This window comes from Epinephelus moara, chromosome 24 (assembly GCF_006386435.1).
Source record: "Epinephelus moara isolate mb chromosome 24, YSFRI_EMoa_1.0, whole genome shotgun sequence".
Taxonomy (NCBI): domain Eukaryota; kingdom Metazoa; phylum Chordata; class Actinopteri; order Perciformes; family Serranidae; genus Epinephelus; species Epinephelus moara.
In genome coordinates, this window is record NC_065529.1 from 315,356 (window position 1) to 336,536 (window position 21,181).

Genomic DNA, 21,181 nt, shown 5'->3' on the forward strand with positions numbered 1-21,181 from the left:
TCTAATTCATTAAGCCTCGCCTCCAACGCAGCAAATAAGCTACACTTATTACAATTACCACTGTCGCTAAAGGAGGCAGAGGCATAACTGAACATTTGGCACACCGAGCAAGAAAGAGCAGAGGGAGAAGCCATCGTTAACTGTAAAGCTAATGTAGTTAACAAGGCTAGTAACGTGCAAACAACAGCTAAGAGATTAGCGAGAAAGTCGTAGAAAGGAGGAGAGCTATAAGTGCTTAAACAGAACAAGTGTGGGTTAAGACTTGAAGTAGACGTTAAAGCAACTGAAGTGAGAAAGCAGAAAGCAGGCTAGTAGAATTCACCAGAGCAGCACAGAGACGCTGTCACAGGAACACCGGAAATGACACAACTCGCTTACCGCAATACGTCAGCACGTCAGTCAACCAGNGAAAGTCGTAGAAAGGAGGAGAGCTATAAGTGCTTAAACAGAACAAGTGTGGGTTAAGACTTGAAGTAGACGTTAAAGCAACTGAAGTGAGAAAGCAGAAAGCAGGCTAGTAGAATTCACCAGAGCAGCACAGAGACGCTGTCACAGGAACACCGGAAATGACACAACTCGCTTACCGCAATACGTCAGCACGTCAGTCAACCAGACTTAGACTTAGGTCCTTCTCATTCACACACATGTATTCCGTCTTGCTACGACTAACCTTCATTCCTCCTTTCCTTCCAGATGACACACCAAATACTCTCTGATAACATTAGCTGTAGTTGTCCAGTAATTTGGGAGCACCTCTGGCCGCCCAGAGCCTGTCTCAACTCCTCCCTGAAAACCACACAACCCTCTTCCTTCAGCTTCCACCACTTCATCCTCTGCTCTGCCTTTGTCCTCTTCATCTTCCTCACCACCAAAGTCATCCTACACACCACCATCCTATGCTGTCTGGTTACACTTTCACCTACCACGACTTATCAGTCGCTGGTCTCCTTCAGATTACATCGTCTACACAAGATGTAGTCCACCTGTGTGCTCCTACCTCTGCTCTTATAAGTCACCTTGTGTTCCTGCCTCTTCTGGAAGAAAGTATTCACTACAACCATTTCCATCCTTTTTGCAAAGTCTACCACCATCTGTCTTTCTGCATCCCTATCCTGGATAACAAACCTGCCCATCACTTCCTCATCAGCTCTGTTCCCTGCCCAATATGTCCATTGAAGTCTGCACCAATCACCACTCTCTCACCTCTGGGGATAGGATCACTTCTCTTCTAACTCACAACCTACCTGTGGGGCATAACCACTAAAAACATTGAACATCACACCTTCAATTTCTAGTTTCAGACTCATCATCCTATCTGACACTCTTTACACCTCCAAAACATCCCTTACAAACTCCTCCTTCAGGATAATTCCTCCTCCATTTCTCTTCCCATCCACACCATGATAAAACAGCTTGAACCCTGCTCCTAAGCTTCTAGCCTTGCTACCTTTTCACCTGCTCTCCTGAACACACAGTATATCCACCCTCCTCCTCTGCATCATGTCAGCCATCTCTCGAGCTTTCCCTGTCATAGTCTCAACATTCAAAGTCCCTACTCTTGGTTCTAGACTCTTGCCTTTCCTCTTCTTCCTCTGCCTATGGACACACCTTCCTCCCCTCCTTTTTCGACTGACAGTAGTCCAATTTCCACCGGCTCCCTGTAGGTCAACAGCACCGATGGCAGTTGTTGTTAACCTGGGCCTCGACCGATCCAGTATGGAAGTCATGATCGTCGTGATTCATGCGTTTTATTTGGCATAGATTTTATTTCGGATGCCCTTCCTGACACAACCCTCTGCATTTATCCAGGCTTGGGATCGGCCCAATGAGAACACTGGCTTGTGGCCCCTTGGGGCTGCACACTCTGCCCAGCTATCTACCAGGCCATTGAAAAGTAATAGTTTTAGGGCAGGGAGTTTTATGGCACCAGGAATTATAACTCAGGAATTAAATTAAGACTCTGGTTCCTTTGGTCGTCTGGCTCTTGCATTGAAAACAGTCTCATTATGTTTTTAAAAGGGTGCCCACTGGGTTGCTATCAAACTGCATGCACCTTTCAACACTGAGTGTCAGTTAATTAGCAAAGGAAATGTATTCACCTACATGGTACAGACTTCGCAGTCTGGTAAATATGTTTTGCCACAATTAACTATGTTCACTTAACTTTTGGTTCCAGATGAACTTTTTGAAATGTATCCCTTTCTGAATTTCACAAGTTATTACAAAACTGACATGAAGATGTCTCTTAACCATTACAGGTTCCGGAGGCTCTGCCATCGCATTATCAATGCAACTACTTTCACCAACATCATCCTCCTCTTCATCCTGCTGTCATCTATTTCTTTAGCTGCTGAGGATCCCATAGACCCCATGTCCTTTAGAAACCAGGTGACAAGTGCTTGCCTGTACAATTGTAATTTAAATGTTAAAGTTTCACTGAATAAATTGCAGGTTTCAATCACAGTCAGCATTTAGTACAGATATTGTATCATTATTGACAATACAAACAAATGTGACACTTTCAGGTGTTGGCCTACGCTGATATAGTCTTCACGTCAGTGTTCACAGCGGAAATTGTGCTCAAGGTAATGACAGGCACCACAGTTAATATTGTTGATACAGATGAGTGACAAACCAAAGAAAAACCTGAAAAGACCTGGAGAAACAGTGAATCCTGATGCATCCTCAGAGGTAATAAAGGCTCACATAATAGTTCAATTCTGACCAAATTATGTGACTCATACGCTATGGCCTTCACTCTAACTGGATCTTAATGCAAAAGATAAAGTGTGTGAAACTTTATTGGAAGGGTGAAAACCATTCTTCTAAACAAGCAGCTTCTCTAAGAATCTGCACCAAGGGGCGGTGAAGCTTTTCAAGAGACACATTATGGAACATCTTTTTTGGACATTGCATGTTGGGTTTTCCTTTTGTTTGTCACTATTGAACTACAGAAGCCCTGAGAGACAAGGTGAAAACAAAAATCCTGCAGACAATGTTGCAGTTTATTTAATATGTAGGAGATATTACCTTCTACTTACAAACTGTTATCTCCTAGGAAATAAACTTCCAGGAATTAAATTGACTATTTTGAGAGTGAGAAAGCTATTGGAGCTTCTTATGAGCCATCTGAAAAATGGGCAGACCACATCCTTATGGTAATACATGATAACATTCTAATTTGGTGATGTATTTTATTTCACTTTACCACTTTAGCCTCCTTTGGTCTTTGGATAAAGGATAGGCAATGGAACTCCAATCAGACTGTCATGTGAATAATTCATTCTGTTGCTCACTCATTCGCTCCCTAAGTAGACTGCTGATAGGTACATGCTTGGGAACCTAGACGTTGCTGGCAGGTGGCTCTGGTGCATATGAAATAGAATCCTGCTGGTGCCTCTGTGTAGTTCTATAAAGTTTTACAATCGATAAGTTAACTGAGAAGATAAAACTTTTTGTTTAAATTAAATTAATTTGTTAACTTAGGTTCAGGAGCAGGGCCACGCCTCAACCACACCCCTGATTACCTGCCAAGCCTGCTATATCTGGTGAACCCATCCTGCTCTGTTTGTCTCAGATTTCTCAAGACCTCTGAACACATTATCAAACTTAGACAACGCCAAAACTTAGGTTTCAAAAGAATCAACTTACCATGGATCCTGAATTACAAATCAACCCATCTGATTCAGAGGACTATTTGCACAATGATCTGTTCGAAGCAGATGATCCACCAGCCATGACAGACCAAGGTCAAGCCAGCATCTCCGGTCAGTGTCACCTAATGAGATCCCTCCAACTCCTGATCGGTCTCCGGGCTTCTTTCCTCCTTCCATGGGGGCCGAACATAGCGACGCACACAGACAAAAGTAACACCAGCAATCTTCTTCTGGTACAGCCCCCGGTTATCCATGACAGCGCACTCGCAACAAGCCCTCCGCTTCAATGCAGCTGTCTCCACGTCCACATACAGAGCCAGCATCAGAGAATGGACCATCGCCCACCTTCAACGATTCTCAACTTTGTTCAAACTCTACTCACCTTCCATCAGAACTCCGGCAGCAACAATCACTGCACCAGAGCCAGTCACCGCCAGTGTCATCTCAAATGTTGTCATCTGGGTTCTGTGGCCTTCAGGGCCACAACCCATATCATCACCCCACCTAGTGGGGGCCAGGTCGTATTACCCCCTGTGTCTGCTCCCTCTGTGTCTGACTTTTCCCAAATTTTCTCAGCTTTCTTCTAATCCCTGTGTTCTCAGGCTTCACAAAATCCCTGTGCACATACATCCTTTCATCCCATCATCCCTTCCTCTAACCTTCCTTCAGCCACATGCCATTTCCCTCTCTGGACGTCACACAGCTCCTGCTCCCTCATTTTCCATCATAGCCAACACTGCACCACCGTCCAGTAACTCAAGGGGCCCCACCACAAGCTAATCAATTAATTAATTAATTAATTAATTAATTAATTATGCCATTCACATAATTCAACAAGCCAAATCATTCCTGTCCCATCTTTTAACCAAAGTTGCAGCATTTCTTTCTTCTATGACGACTTCATCACACAACCCCAGGAAATTCAACTTTAAATGGATGCAGCTCCTTCCGTAGGTTTCTGTGGTTACTACGGAGGGAAATGGTTCACTTCTGCATGGCCCACAGAATTCAAAGCCCTTGACTCAGAGTCCCATTCTCCCTCATCCGCTTCATAAGCTTTATTCCATCATCATAGCTGCCATTCTTTGGGGGCATGATTGGTCTAGGAAGTCCATACTAATACACTCTGACAACACTGCAGTTGTAGAGATCCTAAACAAAGAGCGATCTTGTTCCTCAGCCATCATGAATATCATGTGCAAACTCACATTAAACTCAGCTCAACACCAGTTCATTCTCAGGGCAGCCCACACTCCTGGTTACCACAACAGCATTGCTGATTCACTGTCTCATTTCCCATTCCAGAAATTCCGGCACTTGGCCCCAGAATCTGATCTCCACCCCACACCAGTCCCACCATTTTCAGCCACAACATTCAACTAGCTCCTTAGCTACGAAATCTTCGTAACGCTTCACAACAGCCTCACCTCAAGCACTCTCTCAGCCTACTTATCTGGCTGGAAATGCTTCAAGGCATATCACATCACTTACCCGCTGCCATTTCCATCTCTGGACGTCATGTGCGCATGCGTCCACGCGTTCAGCCTGTTGCAGTCGCTCCTGCTTGTTTTCTTAGTTTTCCTACTTTTTGCTTTATTAAGTTAGGTATTTGTGCTTGTTTTTTCTCAACGCAAAGAAGAAGGCCTTCAGAGCTGGTAACAGGGAGGAGGTGAGAACAATACAGGGGGAACTGAAGATGAAGATCAGGGAGGCTAAGGAGAGGTACAGGAGGAAGCTGGAGTGGAAACTCCAGCAGAACAATATGAGAGAGGTCTGGAGTGGAATGAGGACCATCACTGGCTTCAGGACCAACAACCACAGAGGAGTTGAAGGCAGCATGGACAGGGCCAATGAACTGAATCTGTTTTTTAACAGATTTGACACTACTGGCCCTGCCCATCCCCCCCCTGACTCTTCTGCTGTCTGTCTTGGTCAACCATCTCCCACTCCGCCCTCCTCCCCCACTCCTCCCTCTCACACCTCAACACCCTCCTGCTTGACCCCCCCTCCTCCTCCTCCTCACACCTCCTCTCCCCGTGGTCAGACTGACTGCTCTCTCCATCATGAGGACTACACCCCTCCCCCACGTGTCATCACCTCCACAATGTGCTTCACTGCTGACCATGTGAGAAGACAGCTGATGAGACTCCACTCAAATAAGGCTGCAGGCCCTGATGGTGTCAGCCCCAGGGTGCTCAAAGCCTGTGCCCCCCAGCTATGTGGAGTACTTCAGCATGTCTTCAACATGAGCCTGAGTCTCCAGAGGGTCCCCTTGCTGTGGAAGACATCCTGCCTCGTTCCTGTGCCAAAGACGTCGCGTCCCAGTGGCTCCAAGGACTACAGACCCGTGGTATTGACCTCCCACATCATGAAAACCCTGGAGAGACTCGTCTTGGAGCAGCTCCGGCCCATGGTCAAGCCACTTTTGGACCCCCTCCAGTTCGCCTATCAGCCCCGACTTGGAGTTGAGGACGCCATCATCTACCTGCTCAACTGCGTCTACGCCCACCTGGACAAGCCGGCGAGCACTGTGAGGGTCATGTTTTTTGATTTCTCTAGTGCGTTCAACACCATCCGTCCAGCTCTACTGGGTGACAAGCTGACAGCAATGCAGGTGGATGCCCCCCTGGTGTCCTGGTTTGTAGACTACTTGACTGGCAGACGACAGTATGTGCGCTTGCAACGCTCTGTGTCAGACAGAGTGGTCAGCAATACCGGGGCCCCGCAGGGGACTGTCCTCTCTCCCTTCCTCTTCCCCCCTTTACACCACAGACTTCAGCTATTGCACTGAGACCTGCCATCTTCAGAAGTTTTCTGATGACTCTGCTATAGTTTGATGTATCACCAAGGATGATGAGGATGAGCACAGGGCTGTTTTGGATAACTTTGTCACATGGTGTGAGCAGAACCATCTGCAGCTCAACGTGGCAAAGACAAAGGAACTGGCTGTGGATCTGAGGAGGACCAAGACTCTGGTGACCCCTGTTTCCATCCAGGGGGTCAGTGTGGACATTGTGGAGAGCTGTAAGTACCTGGGGGTACACATGGACAATAAACTGGACTGGGCTAAGAACACTGACGCTCTCTACAGGAAGGGCCAGAGCCGTCTCTATTTTCTGAGGTGACTGAGGTCCTTCAACATCTGCCGGACTATGCTCAGGATTTTCTATGAGTCTGTGGTGGCCAGTGCTATCCTCTATGCTGTTGTGTGCTGGGGCAGCAGGCTGAGGGTGGCGGGCACTAACAGACTCAACAAACTGATCCGCAAGGCCAGTGACATCGGAACGGAGTGTGACTCTCTGATGGTGGTGTCAGAGAGGAGGATGCTGTCTAAACTATCTTGACAATGTCTCACACCCACTCCACCATGTGCTGGTCAGGCACAAGAGTACTGTCAGTGGGAGACTCATACCACCTAAATGTACCACTGAGCGCCACAGGAAATCATTCCTGCCTGTGGCCATCAAACTGTACAACTCCTCCCTCTGAGTGGCCCTGAGACTATTTCACCCACTGTCAACATGTGCAATAATTTATTTTAACTTGTGCAATAACCCCATTTTACCTTGACTATATATTCTGTGTATTATCTATTTATACTATATATATTGTGTAAATAATCTTGTTTAGGTTACAATCTATATATATATATATTAACTTTTATTTTTTGTTAATAATCCTGTTTATTTGAACTATATATTTGTAAATACTCTTGTTAAATTTCTTATATTTTCACTTATCTTTCCACTCTTGCAAGGAGCACCTGTAATGCACATAATTTCCCCTCAGGGATCAATAAAGTATTTCTGATTCTGATTCTGATGTCCATGTGCAAATTTATCACCCATGCTCATTACGATCAAAAAATCAGGTCCTCCACCATCCAGACCTATCTAGCTGGTATGAGCTTCATTATCAAAGCAATCACAGGCCACCATTGTCCTTCTATCTCTCACTCTCATGTCACAATGCTGATCAAAGGCTTGCGTAAACAGGAGCCCTCTCTTACAACTAGACACTTGCCACTCACCTCTGACCTTCTCAGCCCCTGCATTTGTTCACTACGCTTAGGCTTTGTATCCCCTATGGTCGACCTAATCCTAGAATCCATGTTTCTGCTGGCTTTCTTTGTCTTCCTAAGGTGCTCCGAATTTGCCCCGACTTCATCCGCCTACAATGCTGCTCATCATTCCAGTCTATCTGACATCACCATCCACACTTCTGACTCCCTCATATTCACACTGCTTAGGAGCAAATCAGACCAACTGGGAGTTTCTTTTCCTATTTACATTTCCTCCTCAACTCCTATCTCATTCCATATGAGCCACTGACCATATACATCAGCTCTAGGTATGCAGCCAAAGCCTCACCTCAATAACCACTCTTTCTCACCGAAGCAGGAAAAATGGCCACTTGATTCTGGTTCCAGAAACATTTCCTGAAAGTCCTCTGCATTTAAGGCATATCCTCAGAAAACTACTCAAGCCATTCTTTCTGCATTGGCTCTGCATCCACAGCAGCTAGACTGGGCATCTCAGATCAACAATCCAGGTCCTCGACCACTGGTCATCTCAGGCATATTGGTATACATCCACAGCAATCTTAGCGATCGTTGTCAAGCCCACACTGAGTCTCCCTTTGCCCGATCCCCAGTTCATCCTCCCAGACTAACCTACATCCATTCACCATTCCTCAACAACTAACACCTCCTGAATTACAATTAAACAGAAGACATATTGTTGTGGCGTGGTCCTTGGTAGTGAAGCTCCATTTGGCTGAACTCTCAATGCCTTTTGTATCATGCACTAAGCACTTCATTTTGCACAGGTTTCTCACTCTTAAAAAGCCTAATTAAGCCTAAAAGTTAATCTTGTTTGTATATTATACATAATATCCCCTGCTTATGAGTTAAATTTAGGTTTTGGCCATCACTGTCTGCAGAACAAAACAAACAAAAAACAACAACAAAATACTTCTCAGGGCTTCATCACTTATTTGTCATTTAAAAATATATAAAATTGTATTTCACACTGCAGTCAAAAAATGACTTAAAATAAATGAGTTATGGTAAAGCTGTAATTAACAGACATTAAAGGTTTGTCTTGGTCAATGATAACATTTCTTTCTTTTTTAGTTTTTTTCCCCTCCTTTTACTTACCTGTCAAGACTACCCTATGAATTCAAAGACAATGTTAATAGTTTTGAGATGCAACAATATTTTTTTGTTTGTCATTCTGCAATTTTGTTTGTTTTTTATTAGCCGTGTGTTATGATTGTTCTTTTATACAGTCGTGGTGTCATAATGGATAATATATATATATTTGTTTTTGTTGCTGTTTTTATTTTTTTTAGATGACAACATATGGTGCTATTCTTCACAAAGGGTCTTTCTGTCGGAACTCTTTCAACATTTTGGATCTTCTGGTCGTCAGTGTATCTCTCCTCTCAATGGGCATGGAGTAAGTGGAGTCTAGAAATGTATTGGATAAAGCAATGCCGTGTGCTATCACACCAAGAGAGCAAACAACAACATATTGCTTTCTAGTAAAACAATACACCAGTAAAAATGGTGTGCCTTTGTTTGTAACATCTAGATCCAGTGCCATCTCAGTTGTAAAGATTCTAAGGGTGTTAAGGGTACTCCGGCCCCTGCGGGCCATCAATAGAGCCAAGGGACTCAAGGTATGAGATATCTATCAATATACCTGCTGTTTTAAATGGCCTAAAACTCACCTGATTCATCATATGTAATATCTCTTGTCTCTATAGCATGTTGTCCAGTGTGTATTTGTTGCTGTCAAGACCATTGGAAATATTGTACTGGTCACCATGCTGCTGGACTTCATGTTTGCCTGCATTGGAGTCCAACTTTTCAAAGTGAGAGAAGAAAATACAATGCAAAGTGTTCCGTAATACTATATTTAGTAATGCTAACCATTATCTATCTGCCTTCTCATAAATACACTGTTGTTGCCTTCCTTAGGGCAAGTTCTACGCTTGCACAGATCCTGACAAAATGACTGAGGAAACATGCAAGTAAGGACTTTGGTCTGTTTGTTAGAACAGTGACACTGCACATTGTTATTCTAGGATTCACAAGCTCTACACAAAATTATTCAAAGGCAAATGTAATCCAAAGTGCTTAACTTGGAAATTAGAAAGAACCTGCAGTAAAAAAGGCACATTTAACAGGTCCACTTGCTACCTTTTTCCAGGGATTTTATTCTCAAGTTTTCATGGAGATTGCCCAATTGTCATTACTTTGGCACAAGACTAAATTGGTGTGTTACATCAGGTGTGACAGCTGTGGGCCTAATGCCAGGTTCACACTGGATGCAGAAGCAGTATGAAGCACACTGATTTTCCACAAACTTGCCAACTCTCCCGATTCACGCGGGAGACTCCCGATTTTTAACCCTATCTCCTGCGATGCTCCAGGTCAGTAATTTCTCCCGCTAATCTCCCGATTTTACAGTGAAGGAAACAAGTAATATTATGGGGGATATTTGTCGCAGTATCTGGCAACCCTGGCCTGCCTGCGCGTAAGAGGCAAGCCGGTGACGTGACTCAGTCACTCGCTGGAGGCAGTGATACGCCAAGTAGCGTTGATACTGCCGGAGAAGAAGAAGAAGAAGAAGAAGAAGAAGAAGTAGTCACTCGCTGGTTTCTGTCTTCCGCTCAGTTCAGTGCCCAGACAGAGATGGATAGAGAAAGAGAGACACCTGACGCCAGGGCCGTCCGCGGAAGTGCTGCAAAGCGCAGCACACCGAAATTCTCGTGCGAGCCAGAGCACTTAGGTTCACATCAGACGGGCATTTCTCCACGCTGGTCAACAAGCGGTTCTGCTCCCAGCTGTTGTCTCCGTCACCCGGCTTGACACATTCGCTCGTGGCTCAAGCAGAAAATAGACCAGACACCGAAACAACGGAGTACGGAGCTGCGCAGCGCGGCGCAGCCGGTGTGGATGACACAATCGGTTAACACGTGCGCCAAAAGGAAACTGGCTTCACTTCGAGGCTATTCGCAGCGCTTCCGCGGGCGGTGTGGCCTTGGCGTGACACTCCTCCGAGGGTGGCACAGACAGTGGCACACACTTTTTAATTTGATGTGCAATAAATACTGCATACTAAATGCATTGCAGTGTAACCGCCTCATTATTTAGCCTTCTGGTACTCATTTCAACAATTAAAACTGCTAATTTTTTCATTGTCCTCAATGGTAAACAGAATAATTTATTGAATATCAAAGAAACAACATTTTCAGAACAAGTTTCCTTCATCAGGTTTAAAATACAAGGCAAGAAATGACGACAATTATACGCACACCCTGCAAAGGAACCTTGTTCCTTGGGCCGATAAACCGATGAAAAAAATCTCCCTATTTTTCACAACCCAATGTTGGCAAGTATGTTTCCATGAAGTGCTGCCCACCTGCTTTCAGTGCCAATGTTAACCTAGTGGGCTGTTGACACTGTGCGTAGCACCAAGCGCCCTGGACGGCTTGTGATCTGCAACCATAGTTTTTGCATCATTCCGTAAGCCACGAGGAATCGTCACAATATCCAGGCACCGCTGCGATGTAAGTTAACCTGGGAGACAGTGGAGCACAAAGGCTCCGGAGAAGAAGCCAAGTTAGGGACATGCAGTACACAGAGAGAGAGAGAGAGAGAGAGGGAGAGAGAGAGAGAGAGAGAGAGGGAGCAGTGTTCTGGTGGGATAATATGGCCTACTATTGCTTTTTGAACATCAAGGATGACTTGAACAGGATGAAAAAATTCTGTGTGTGGTGAACAATATACCTCTGAGAAACCTATAAAAGATGAACTGAACTAGTTTGAGTATACCAGCTGATGGAACTGACAACTGTATTTCACTGACATCACCATTTTATGATTTAATGTGACGATTGATTGATTGATTGATTGATTGATTGATTGATTGATTGATTGATTGATTGATTGACTGATTGATTGATTGATTGATTGATATAACATATCTGTAATTCAGACTAGGACAAAGAGCATTTCCATTTTATCATATTATTATTCACTTTATTTTAAAAGCCTGAAATATGAGCTGTTTAAACATTTATTTAACCCATCACTGAGAAGCAGTGTTGTGCTAGTTACTGAAAAATAGTAAATAGTTACCGTTACTAGTTACTTCATTAAAAAATAACTCAGTTAGTAACTCAGTTACTTAAACCAAAAAGTAATGCGTTACTGAGAAAAGTAACTTTTTAGTTACTTCCCCCTCCCAAAAAAAACTAAATTTTAGGACTCTTGTCACGCCATGACCTTGACGCATGCGCACTAGTGTCATCTGTACTCTGAGTATGTCCTGGCTGTAGATGACTGAGTGGGGACACTAGAGGGCACTAGGTGCTTTTCTTTTTTGCAGTGTAGTTTTTCTAAGCCACAAAGAAGACAGCGTTGCTAAGAAGGATCATGTTTTGGGAAACTCAGCCCTGCAGCCCAAAACATTTCTTAACTGTACTGGCCCGTAGATACATCGCCTAAGCAACAGCGGATGGAGTTTAACCAAGGGACTGTTAGACTACAACTTGACAAAACAACTGAACGGTATAGGAAACATGCAACCGTCTCCTGCATTTTACACGTTTTACAACTACAGTAACGTTACTTGGATACAAATATGGAAAATAAGCTAAAGAGAACATTTGAAGAGCTACATGATGGTGTCGAGTCTGTCACCCACCGCAGACATTGTCTGTCTGCAAAAAGCTTCCTCGGGATAACAATGGATATCATGTCACTGGATATAACGTTACTGGGACTAAAAATATACAGAAGCGCTACCGCTTTATGTAATGTTACAGCACTGTGGTGAGGCCAGCAGGTCGACAGTGACTTCAGAGATGGTGAGAGACATGTTTCATTAAGATGCTCTGGTAAGAATTGTTCATATACCTCTATCTGACTTAACTATCTTTTATTGTTTAGGGTTAAAATATTTTAGTGAAAGGGAACTGAAGTTTGTGAAGGAATACTGCATGCTGCGTGCCATTTTAAAACCTGGCCAAAAATAACGGAGTAACGCAGCGTTTGGTAATGGTAACTGAGTTACTGAATTTAAAAACTAACGCGTTAGAGTATTAGTTACTGCCAAAACCAATGCCGTTACTAATAACGCGTTACTGCTGAGAAGCAGGTAAGACGCCTTGTAAATCTATTAATAAATGCAACTAAATACTGCCCTTTGTTAATGATATTGATGTTAACTTCATTTTCACAAAAAAAACAGGATTTGTTTCCTTTACCAATGTTTGCCCCACAGAAGACAAGCTGTACCATTCGAATACATTGCATTAGAGCAGTAGAAGAAGGGTTCTATCATAGATGACACTTCATGTGGTCATACATCAGCAAACCACTGATTAGTAGATGTTATTGTACACACTGCAAACACTGCAAATAGAACAGGAAAACAGTCTTGGGTGGGTATCAGCTCTCTATGCTGCTATCTTGACTGTTTTGTGTGCGACATGCGACATGCGACATGCGACATGCTGAGGCTGAGCATGTCGCAGGTAGGAGAGACATGGTGTGTCCTTTAGTGAATGAAGTTGTGGATGTTGGGGCACAGTTTATACAGCGGCTGCTGCATAAGGAGAAGGTGATTAGACCCTGTTTGGATTTCTCCCTGGAGGAGTGTCTGTATGAAAGATAGCCTACTGTTTGTCCTCACAGTCTTTCATTTATCTAACAATCTGTTCCACACAGATATATCAAATATTACACATTGTGGATTTACATTATCATCGGAGCAAATTTTATGCATTGTCCTGTGATTCTGAGGCAGCAGCAGTTTTCATTATAACATCAGACACACTGAACACATCAGCGAGACAGCGGTTTGTCGGGCCGTAAGAAAAGTGACTCTGGCTCTGAAAAGACTTTTGACCGTTTTTTTGTGGTTTTCCTTGGACGTGAATCAGAATCAATTATCAAAGTATTTGCAACGGAGCATCGGTGGCTTAGTGGATGGAGCAGACGCCCCGTGATGAGACGGCCAGCACCTGATGCAGCCGCTGCGGGTTCAAACCCAGCCTGCAGCCTCTTGCTGCGCTTCATTCCCTCTCTCCCTCAACATTAAACTGTTTTGTTTTTTAGAGGCAACAAAAGCTTTGAAAATAATCTTAAAAAAGAGGAATTCCAAAGAACTGCAGGTTTGTCAGTGTTAATCAGAAATGAATCTACGTTACATGATGCAATGAATCATGAATACTTTTCATATATTTAAAGATTCCACGGTGTAACTGGCTCATTTACGGGACTTAACATCCCATAATAGCTCCATCTGAGCATAAAGGAGATTACGTGAATCAGAAGTCATTTCACAGCAGTTCAGCAGTTCAATTAACCTCAGCTTAATATTGACAGAATGAAGAAAGTATAAGCAAAACTTTTACCAGTCTGTACAATATCTTTGTGTTTGATTTTGAGTTGCTGCCCAGTGTGTTTGGGCTCCATCAGATTACAGCTGAATAAGATGATACAGCAAATTATATTAAAATATTTGAACTGTAATGTGTGTAATGTTTCTGTATTTTCTGTATATTAGACACATTAACACATCACATTGCATAACACATTACCTACTAACACTGTCACGTTAAACAGCTGAGAGTGGGACTCAAAAGCGAGACTCGGAGACAGGAATCGGTTAAAGGTGCTTTAATTGAATGTTGTGGCTGGATGGCGAGGCAGTGCAGTGAGGCAGGGCGAAGGCGGGGTGGAGAGACGAGGTGGTGGGGCACAACGGAGAGGCACGGTGAAGGACGGGGGCAGATCCAGCAGGCGCAGGCAGAATGCAGGTGAGCGAGGAGGATTCCTGATCACAGGAGAAACAAGGTAAGTCACAACGAAACAGCAACAGGAAACACTGGCAACAAGATCACTGAAGGAGTCGAGAGTCAAAACACAGTATACCGCGTGGGAAACTGGACGATCTGATGACGAGTGGCTGGAGAGACCGGGCTTTAACTGAGACTGATGAGAATGAGGAACAGGTGCGTAGCCTGCACACCTGCTGGCTCGCTGGACCCGCCCCTAGGAGAGAGGAGACACAGACACGGGGGAGGGGAGACACACTGGGAACACAGACTCATGACAAACACACTCTGCAGTCTGTTCCCATCACACCTCACGCTGTTTAGCTGAAACAAGCGGCTTTCTGCTTTCGGCCACTGGATATCACTTTATCTGCACCCCTCTGATGATGTCTTTTGGTGCTCGCTGTGAAAGTGCCTCTCTCAGTTTGAACATACTCAGAGTTGATTGAACTGATTCTGATCAGCTGTTCTGGAACCGAAAACTGAGAAAAAAGTTTCTCAGCTCAGGCTCAGTCAACCCGGAGATCGGGATTAGGCTCAGAGTTTGTTGAGCCTGCTTCCTGAAATAGAGCCCAGGATTACAGCCAAAAGCGATATAGTAACAAACAGCATAAGCATTCCTGTCCTGCAGTTAAATCAATACTGAACACACATGACCTGCAGCCTACACACAAACAAACTCCATCATTTTAGCTGCTTATGTCATTTGCTCACTGTTATGTCTGCCATTGAGCACTGATTATTTTTGTATTCAATTTAATTCAATTCAGTTTTATTTATAAAGTCCAATATCACAAATCTGTTAGGAACATATTTTTAGGTCTCACACGGGCGGCACCAAATATGTAGTGATCAACATATTAGGCTTCACCAAGGGACACCAAATATGTAGGGATTTAAATTCAGGCTTCACACGGAGGCATCAAATATGTTGGGGTCAATTGGCTATCAGAAATAATTAATAATTACTACTAATAATTAATAATTATGTTAAATCATGTGACTTAATTAATATTAAATCACCTCGTGGGGCACCATTCCCGTAAAGGGAAAATGATAGCCAGTTAAAGATATCAGTCTCATAAAATATGCTAAACTATTAATTTGGAGTTTTGATTAATAATTAAATTAATGACAATAAACAAAATTAACAGTAAAGCCTGAAGGATTTCGGAGTTATGACGCAGCAGAGGTTGACTATTCATTCACTCTTGTGCAACATTAAACAGACAGCAGGTATGATTCCAAAGAATTATATTTATTCACAAACTAGCAAAGCAAACCAAAACATACACATTCTAACTAACTATATACAAGCTTGGTTTGTGTGTGTGTGTGTGTGTGTGTGTGTGACAGAGCGAGAGAGAAAGACAAAGGCGGGTGTGGTGATCAAAGAGCTGTTTGGCCTACAAACAAAATGGCTGACAACAGAGAACTACAAGAAGGCCAAATCAAAGCTGGCTTCAGATCGGGGGAGGTGTTTGTCTGACCGTGTGGTGAGGACAAAGACAAAGGAAAAGACACGGGAACTTTGAGATGCCTGTTTGGGTGTAGCTCTGTTGAAAGCCTATTTGTTAATGAGTCTATATCAATGTAATTCGTCTTGTAAATGGTCTGGATTAGTGCAGAGATTGTTTAGTTGGGTGCAAGAATCTGTTTGTGAACAGTATTAGCAAACTAAACACATAGCTTTGGCGAAGCCAACTAATCAATGACCTAACTGCAAACAATCACAGCAATAACTCAATGACAGCATTAAATTACATACAACAAGTTAAATAGTCTTGCTTAGCCTGTAAAGCTGTGATAAAGCTATGCCCAGTTGTTACTTTACCAATCCTTGAGTGGATGGGAGAAAGAGTCACTTGGTGGTGTACTGCTTTGTTAGCCGGCAGAAGAAGGCTGGGAAGAGCTGTGGTTCCAGCTGCATTCTTCGCTGTGTCCTTGTTCCAAAGGTTCTGATCCGAGGAAGCCAGTCGCTCGGGGTCCTTGCAGAGTAGATCAGGAGCCAGAGCCTTCAGCTATCAATCAATCAATCAATCAATCAATCAATTTTATTTATAAAGCCCAATATCACAAATCACAATTTGCCTCACAGGGCTTTACAGCATACGACATCCCTCTGTCCTTATGACCCTCGCAGCGGATAAGGAAAAACTGTCAGGCTCCTTTCCTGTGGAATCATCTTCCTGTTGCGGTCCAGGGGGCAGACACCATCTCCACATTTAAGACTAGACTTAAGACTTTCCTCTTCGATAAAGCTTATAGTTAGGGCCGGCTGAGGCTTACCTTGTACCAGCCCCTAGTTAGGCTGACTTAGGCCTAGTCTGCTGGGGGACCTCCTATAATACACCGGGCTCTCTCTCTCTCTCTCTCTCTCTCTCTCTCTCTCTCTCTCTCTCCCTCTCTCTCTCTCTCTCATGTCCTGTTACTACATTTTGCTAACTCGGCTGTACTGCATGTCACTAACTCGGCTTCTTCTCCGGAGCCTTGTCTGCGAGCCACTGTCTCAAAGGTTAACTTATATCGCAGCGGTGCCTGGATAGTGTGACATGTGTGATTGTGCTGCTGCCGTGGTCTTGCCAGATGCCTCCTGCTGCTGCTGTCATACTTAAACTGTTATTATACAGATATGAGTATTGTCACATATGTATACTATCAGACATTTATATATACTTTCAACATATTGTACCACAATAACCAGAATTATAATTATAATATTATTATATCATTACTTTCATGAATGTTGTTGTAAGCTACTGTCATTACTGTCTGTCTTGCATCTCTCTCTCTGTCTCTCAAATTGAAATTCAAATTCAAATTCGCTTTATTGGCATGAATGTTACGAGAACTATGTTGCCAAAGCATCAAGACTCTCTTTCTGTCTCATTGTGTCATACGGATTACTGTTAATTTATTATGTTGATCTGTTCTGTACGACATCTATTGCAAGTCTGTCCATCCTGGAAGAGGGATCCCTCCTCAGTTGCTCTTCCTGAGGTTTCTACCATTTTTTTCCCCATTAAAAGGTTTTTTTGGGGGAGTTTTTCCTTATCCGCTGCGAGGGTCCTAAGGACAGAGGGATGTCGTATGCTGTAAAGCCCTGTGAGGCAAATTGTGATTTGTGATATTGGGCTTTATAAATAAAATTGATTGATTGAACTCCGAAACAAACGTCAGTATTTAGAGATGATTCATCATGAACGTAAATGAACTGAAATCAATCGGATAAATAGGATTAAACATAAAGGTCCAAAAGACACCGAACTACAGAATGGCCACAATCAGAGGGGTTAAAGAGTACGGAGCATCCCACTGGGAAAAAACAATGCAGTACAGGGTGACCACCTAGGATTGACATGTTCTACCCTGTTGTCCTTTATGAGCCCCCAGAAGACAGTGCAACCTTAGAACAGCCGTTAGTTTCAGAGAGGGCATCTTAGAGATCAGCAAGAGCAGGTGGCCATTTGTTAGCATGCCCATTTCCAATCACACGAAACATGAAGTCATTCTCATTGGACTCCATCTAGCACATAGCCAAAGTCATTGAGATGGGAAACACAGAGACACAACAGGTTGAGGCATCAACCTTCACTGCTGAAGTCAACAAAGTCAGTACTTCTAGCACCACCTTGACTGATACTTGGTGACCAGGTGGTTGACCTCAGTCATCTTCATCTGTGTGGCGAGCGGGGGAGGGTGAAAAATAGTGAGATAATTTAGTTAACTACTTTTAAGATAATTTTGATCAGGCCAACCACGTCCAAACGTGGAGGCGTGAGCAAACAGCTAGTAAGGAAATTAGTATTATAAAATTAATTACCAGTTGCCAACAACGCCACCCCAGGAATTTCACCGGGAGAATTATGTTAACCCTTTATACAGTGGTTAAAGCACACAAGTTCGTTTACTAATGAAAGCTCGAGGCTGGGTCCAGCGTACAAATTCAGTTCATTTTATTCATCAATATATTATTTTTAACACAGTTTTTCAATAAAACCTTTTGTTCACACACACACACACACACACACACATTCATTCTAAGGCAAACCCACAAAATACGCCAAGGAAAGGCAAATAACTGAATTGGTTTTTAACTCAGGGTTAAATTAATTAAACCCACATAACTTAACAAAAACCAAACAAATGCAACGAAGGAAAACTATCAAGGAAACAACCCACAGCAAAGAAACAAAAATTATCGGAAGTAATCTTGAACTTATCAAAACTGATAAACCCACATAAACATGCAAAGCAACCAAAACAAGCAAAAATAATAGCTAAATAAGAATAATTAAACCCAAATAAACATGCAAAATAACCCAAACACAATGAGTAGGCCTACTAATCCAAAATAATTGAACGCAAATACACATGCAACCTGAGAGCAAAGAAAACAATAATGTTTGGGGGGGGGGGGTTGTGCTGAAGCAGCAGCTAACCACACACACGTTAACCCTGCCATAGAAAGAAGCACATTAGAGGCTAAACAATAACTATGCCGGTAAACTCAGCATTATCAGATCAACATACCGTTAGGCGTTGAATGAGCATGACGAAGGTGAGGAAAAGGAGCACTCCGCAACACAACGGCACAGTTACAACCGTGACCCAGATTAACAGCTGATTACTCCCCGCTGCAGCACACGTAATGAGGTACAGGGGAAAAACAAAGTCCCGCGACTGACTCTGACGAGGGAGAGGGGAGACCCAAGTCCAGGAACTGTATGAGGGACAAAAGCCAACTTTGATGACGACTGGAAAACTTTAGAAAAGCACACAGAACCATGCAGCAACTGCAACATACCTAAGAACGGCAAGCCAAGCGATCCGGCAGTGAGGCGACCAGGTGAGGCAACCAGGGGAGGCGGGGCACCCAGGAGCTTCAAGGCAAAAGGGCTCCAAGTACACAACCACCCACGTTTATAGACTGCACCCCAGCAGAGATAGGCTGATACTGCAGCACTAATTAAGGCACAGCATGACTACAGTCCCATACTGCTACATCTAGAACAACCACAGATAGTCAAGGAAGTGCTCTATGAGGAGTCTTAGTGTTCTCTTGGGACAGCAGTGACATTGGATGTATCCTGTTTCTCCAGATGTCATCAGGCTCAAAGACAAAAACCCTGTTCAGAAGGCTTATGCTTCCATTCCCAAGCACGGAAGTAAAAGAGTACATCCAGGAGTTGTCTCAGTCAGCATGTGCCAGACCTATTGTTTGTGTGAGGAAAAAAAGATGAACTATTGCACCTTTGTCTCAACTACTACTTCTTTGTATTACTGACGAACAAAAAGATTGTGCCCAACAGACACCCCCTTTCTCACATACAGGAGTTGACTGACTTACTTGGGGGCTACAGTTGGTTGCTAGGGGGTTCACGGCACCTGACTGCCTTCACAACCTCTTCAGGTTGTCAAACCTGCCAGCAGCCTTACAAAGACACTCTGAGGGGTGTTCCTTATTTGGATAATGTCCTCTGCTTCTCCTGGCCCTTTGAAGGGCATGTTTAGGTGCAGCACCATGTACCCCAAGCCCTGCAGGACCACAGGGTTAAGTGTAGGCTAGAAAAGTGTGAACTGTTTTGCAAGGACTTCAGGTATATTGCTTAGCTGGTGTCGGCAGACGGGGTAAAGGGTGGATCCAAGAGATGCAGAGGCAGTATGGGTATTGACAGAGAAATGCTCCACAGATAGTAGAAGATGTTTCCTGAGCTATTGCAGAGCATATTTGCAAGATTCTTCACGCATAGCGAGGCCGCTATATGAGCTGTTCTAGGTATAAGTCCAGTTCATCACAACCAAAGCCTACAAGGGGACAAAAACAAGGGGCCCTCATTTGCCTTTATGCACCCCTGTGGAGTGGAGCAGTGAACACCAGTAAGCAGATTCTTGAGCACCTCATAAACATTCTGACCAACCCACCAGCGTTAGCAAACCCAGACGTTAACCATCTCTTCATACTCCACACTGATGGCTCTCAACAGGGCCTCGGAGTGGTCCTCTGTCAAAGCCACGATGGAAAAATTAAGATAATTGGCTTTGGGTCCTGCACATCAACATCAGCAGAGCATAATTCCCATCTTCACAGTGGCAAGCTTGAGTTTCTGGCCTTGAAGTGGGTCAATTGTCATTGTCTATACTGATAACAATCCCTTGACTTATGTGATGAGCACTGCTAAGCTGAATGCAGTGGGCCATCCTTGGCCATCATTGGTTAAAGGAGAATAACACAGAACTGACTGAGAACAGATGCAGGACATTGGACATCTCCACAAGAAAGGAGTAAACTGCATGTGGAGAATGGCACCCCTCACTCACCTAAATGACAACAAAGGACCTGTTGGTGTGGAGAGAGCTTTGAGCCTTGCAAGAGAACGATTTTATCAACCTTTCATGAAAAGTTATAATGAGGAATACATCACCAGGAAGTGTCTTTGCATATAGCAGAAACAGCCAGCTTCACAGAGACTGGGAGTCTTACATCAAGCTCACAGCTTGAACTTGTTTGTATAGACCAGTTCCTTATGTATTTTCATTCAAAATTTTTGGGGAAAAAAATCCCATTTCATAGTTGGGGGGGACAATAAACAGTAAGATTTTAGAGAATAATTCCAGGGGGGGACAAGGAAAAAAAGTTGTAGCCTGTCTTTTATACAACATCTTTTACC

At 43.7% G+C, this 21,181-nt stretch overlaps 1 protein-coding gene across 1 annotated transcript in view; it reads left to right on the plus strand.

Annotated features, from left to right (window-relative positions):
• The window catches only part of LOC126386418 (dihydropyridine-sensitive L-type skeletal muscle calcium channel subunit alpha-1-like), a 509,728-nt gene that overhangs the window by 217,982 nt on the left and 270,565 nt on the right, over positions 1-21,181 (plus strand). The window contains 6 exon segments of the mRNA XM_050038752.1: positions 2,259-2,388; positions 2,526-2,585; positions 9,009-9,115; positions 9,251-9,338; positions 9,426-9,533; positions 9,640-9,692. Of these exon segments, the coding sequence (XP_049894709.1) occupies positions 2,259-2,388; positions 2,526-2,585; positions 9,009-9,115; positions 9,251-9,338; positions 9,426-9,533; positions 9,640-9,692 (546 nt within the window).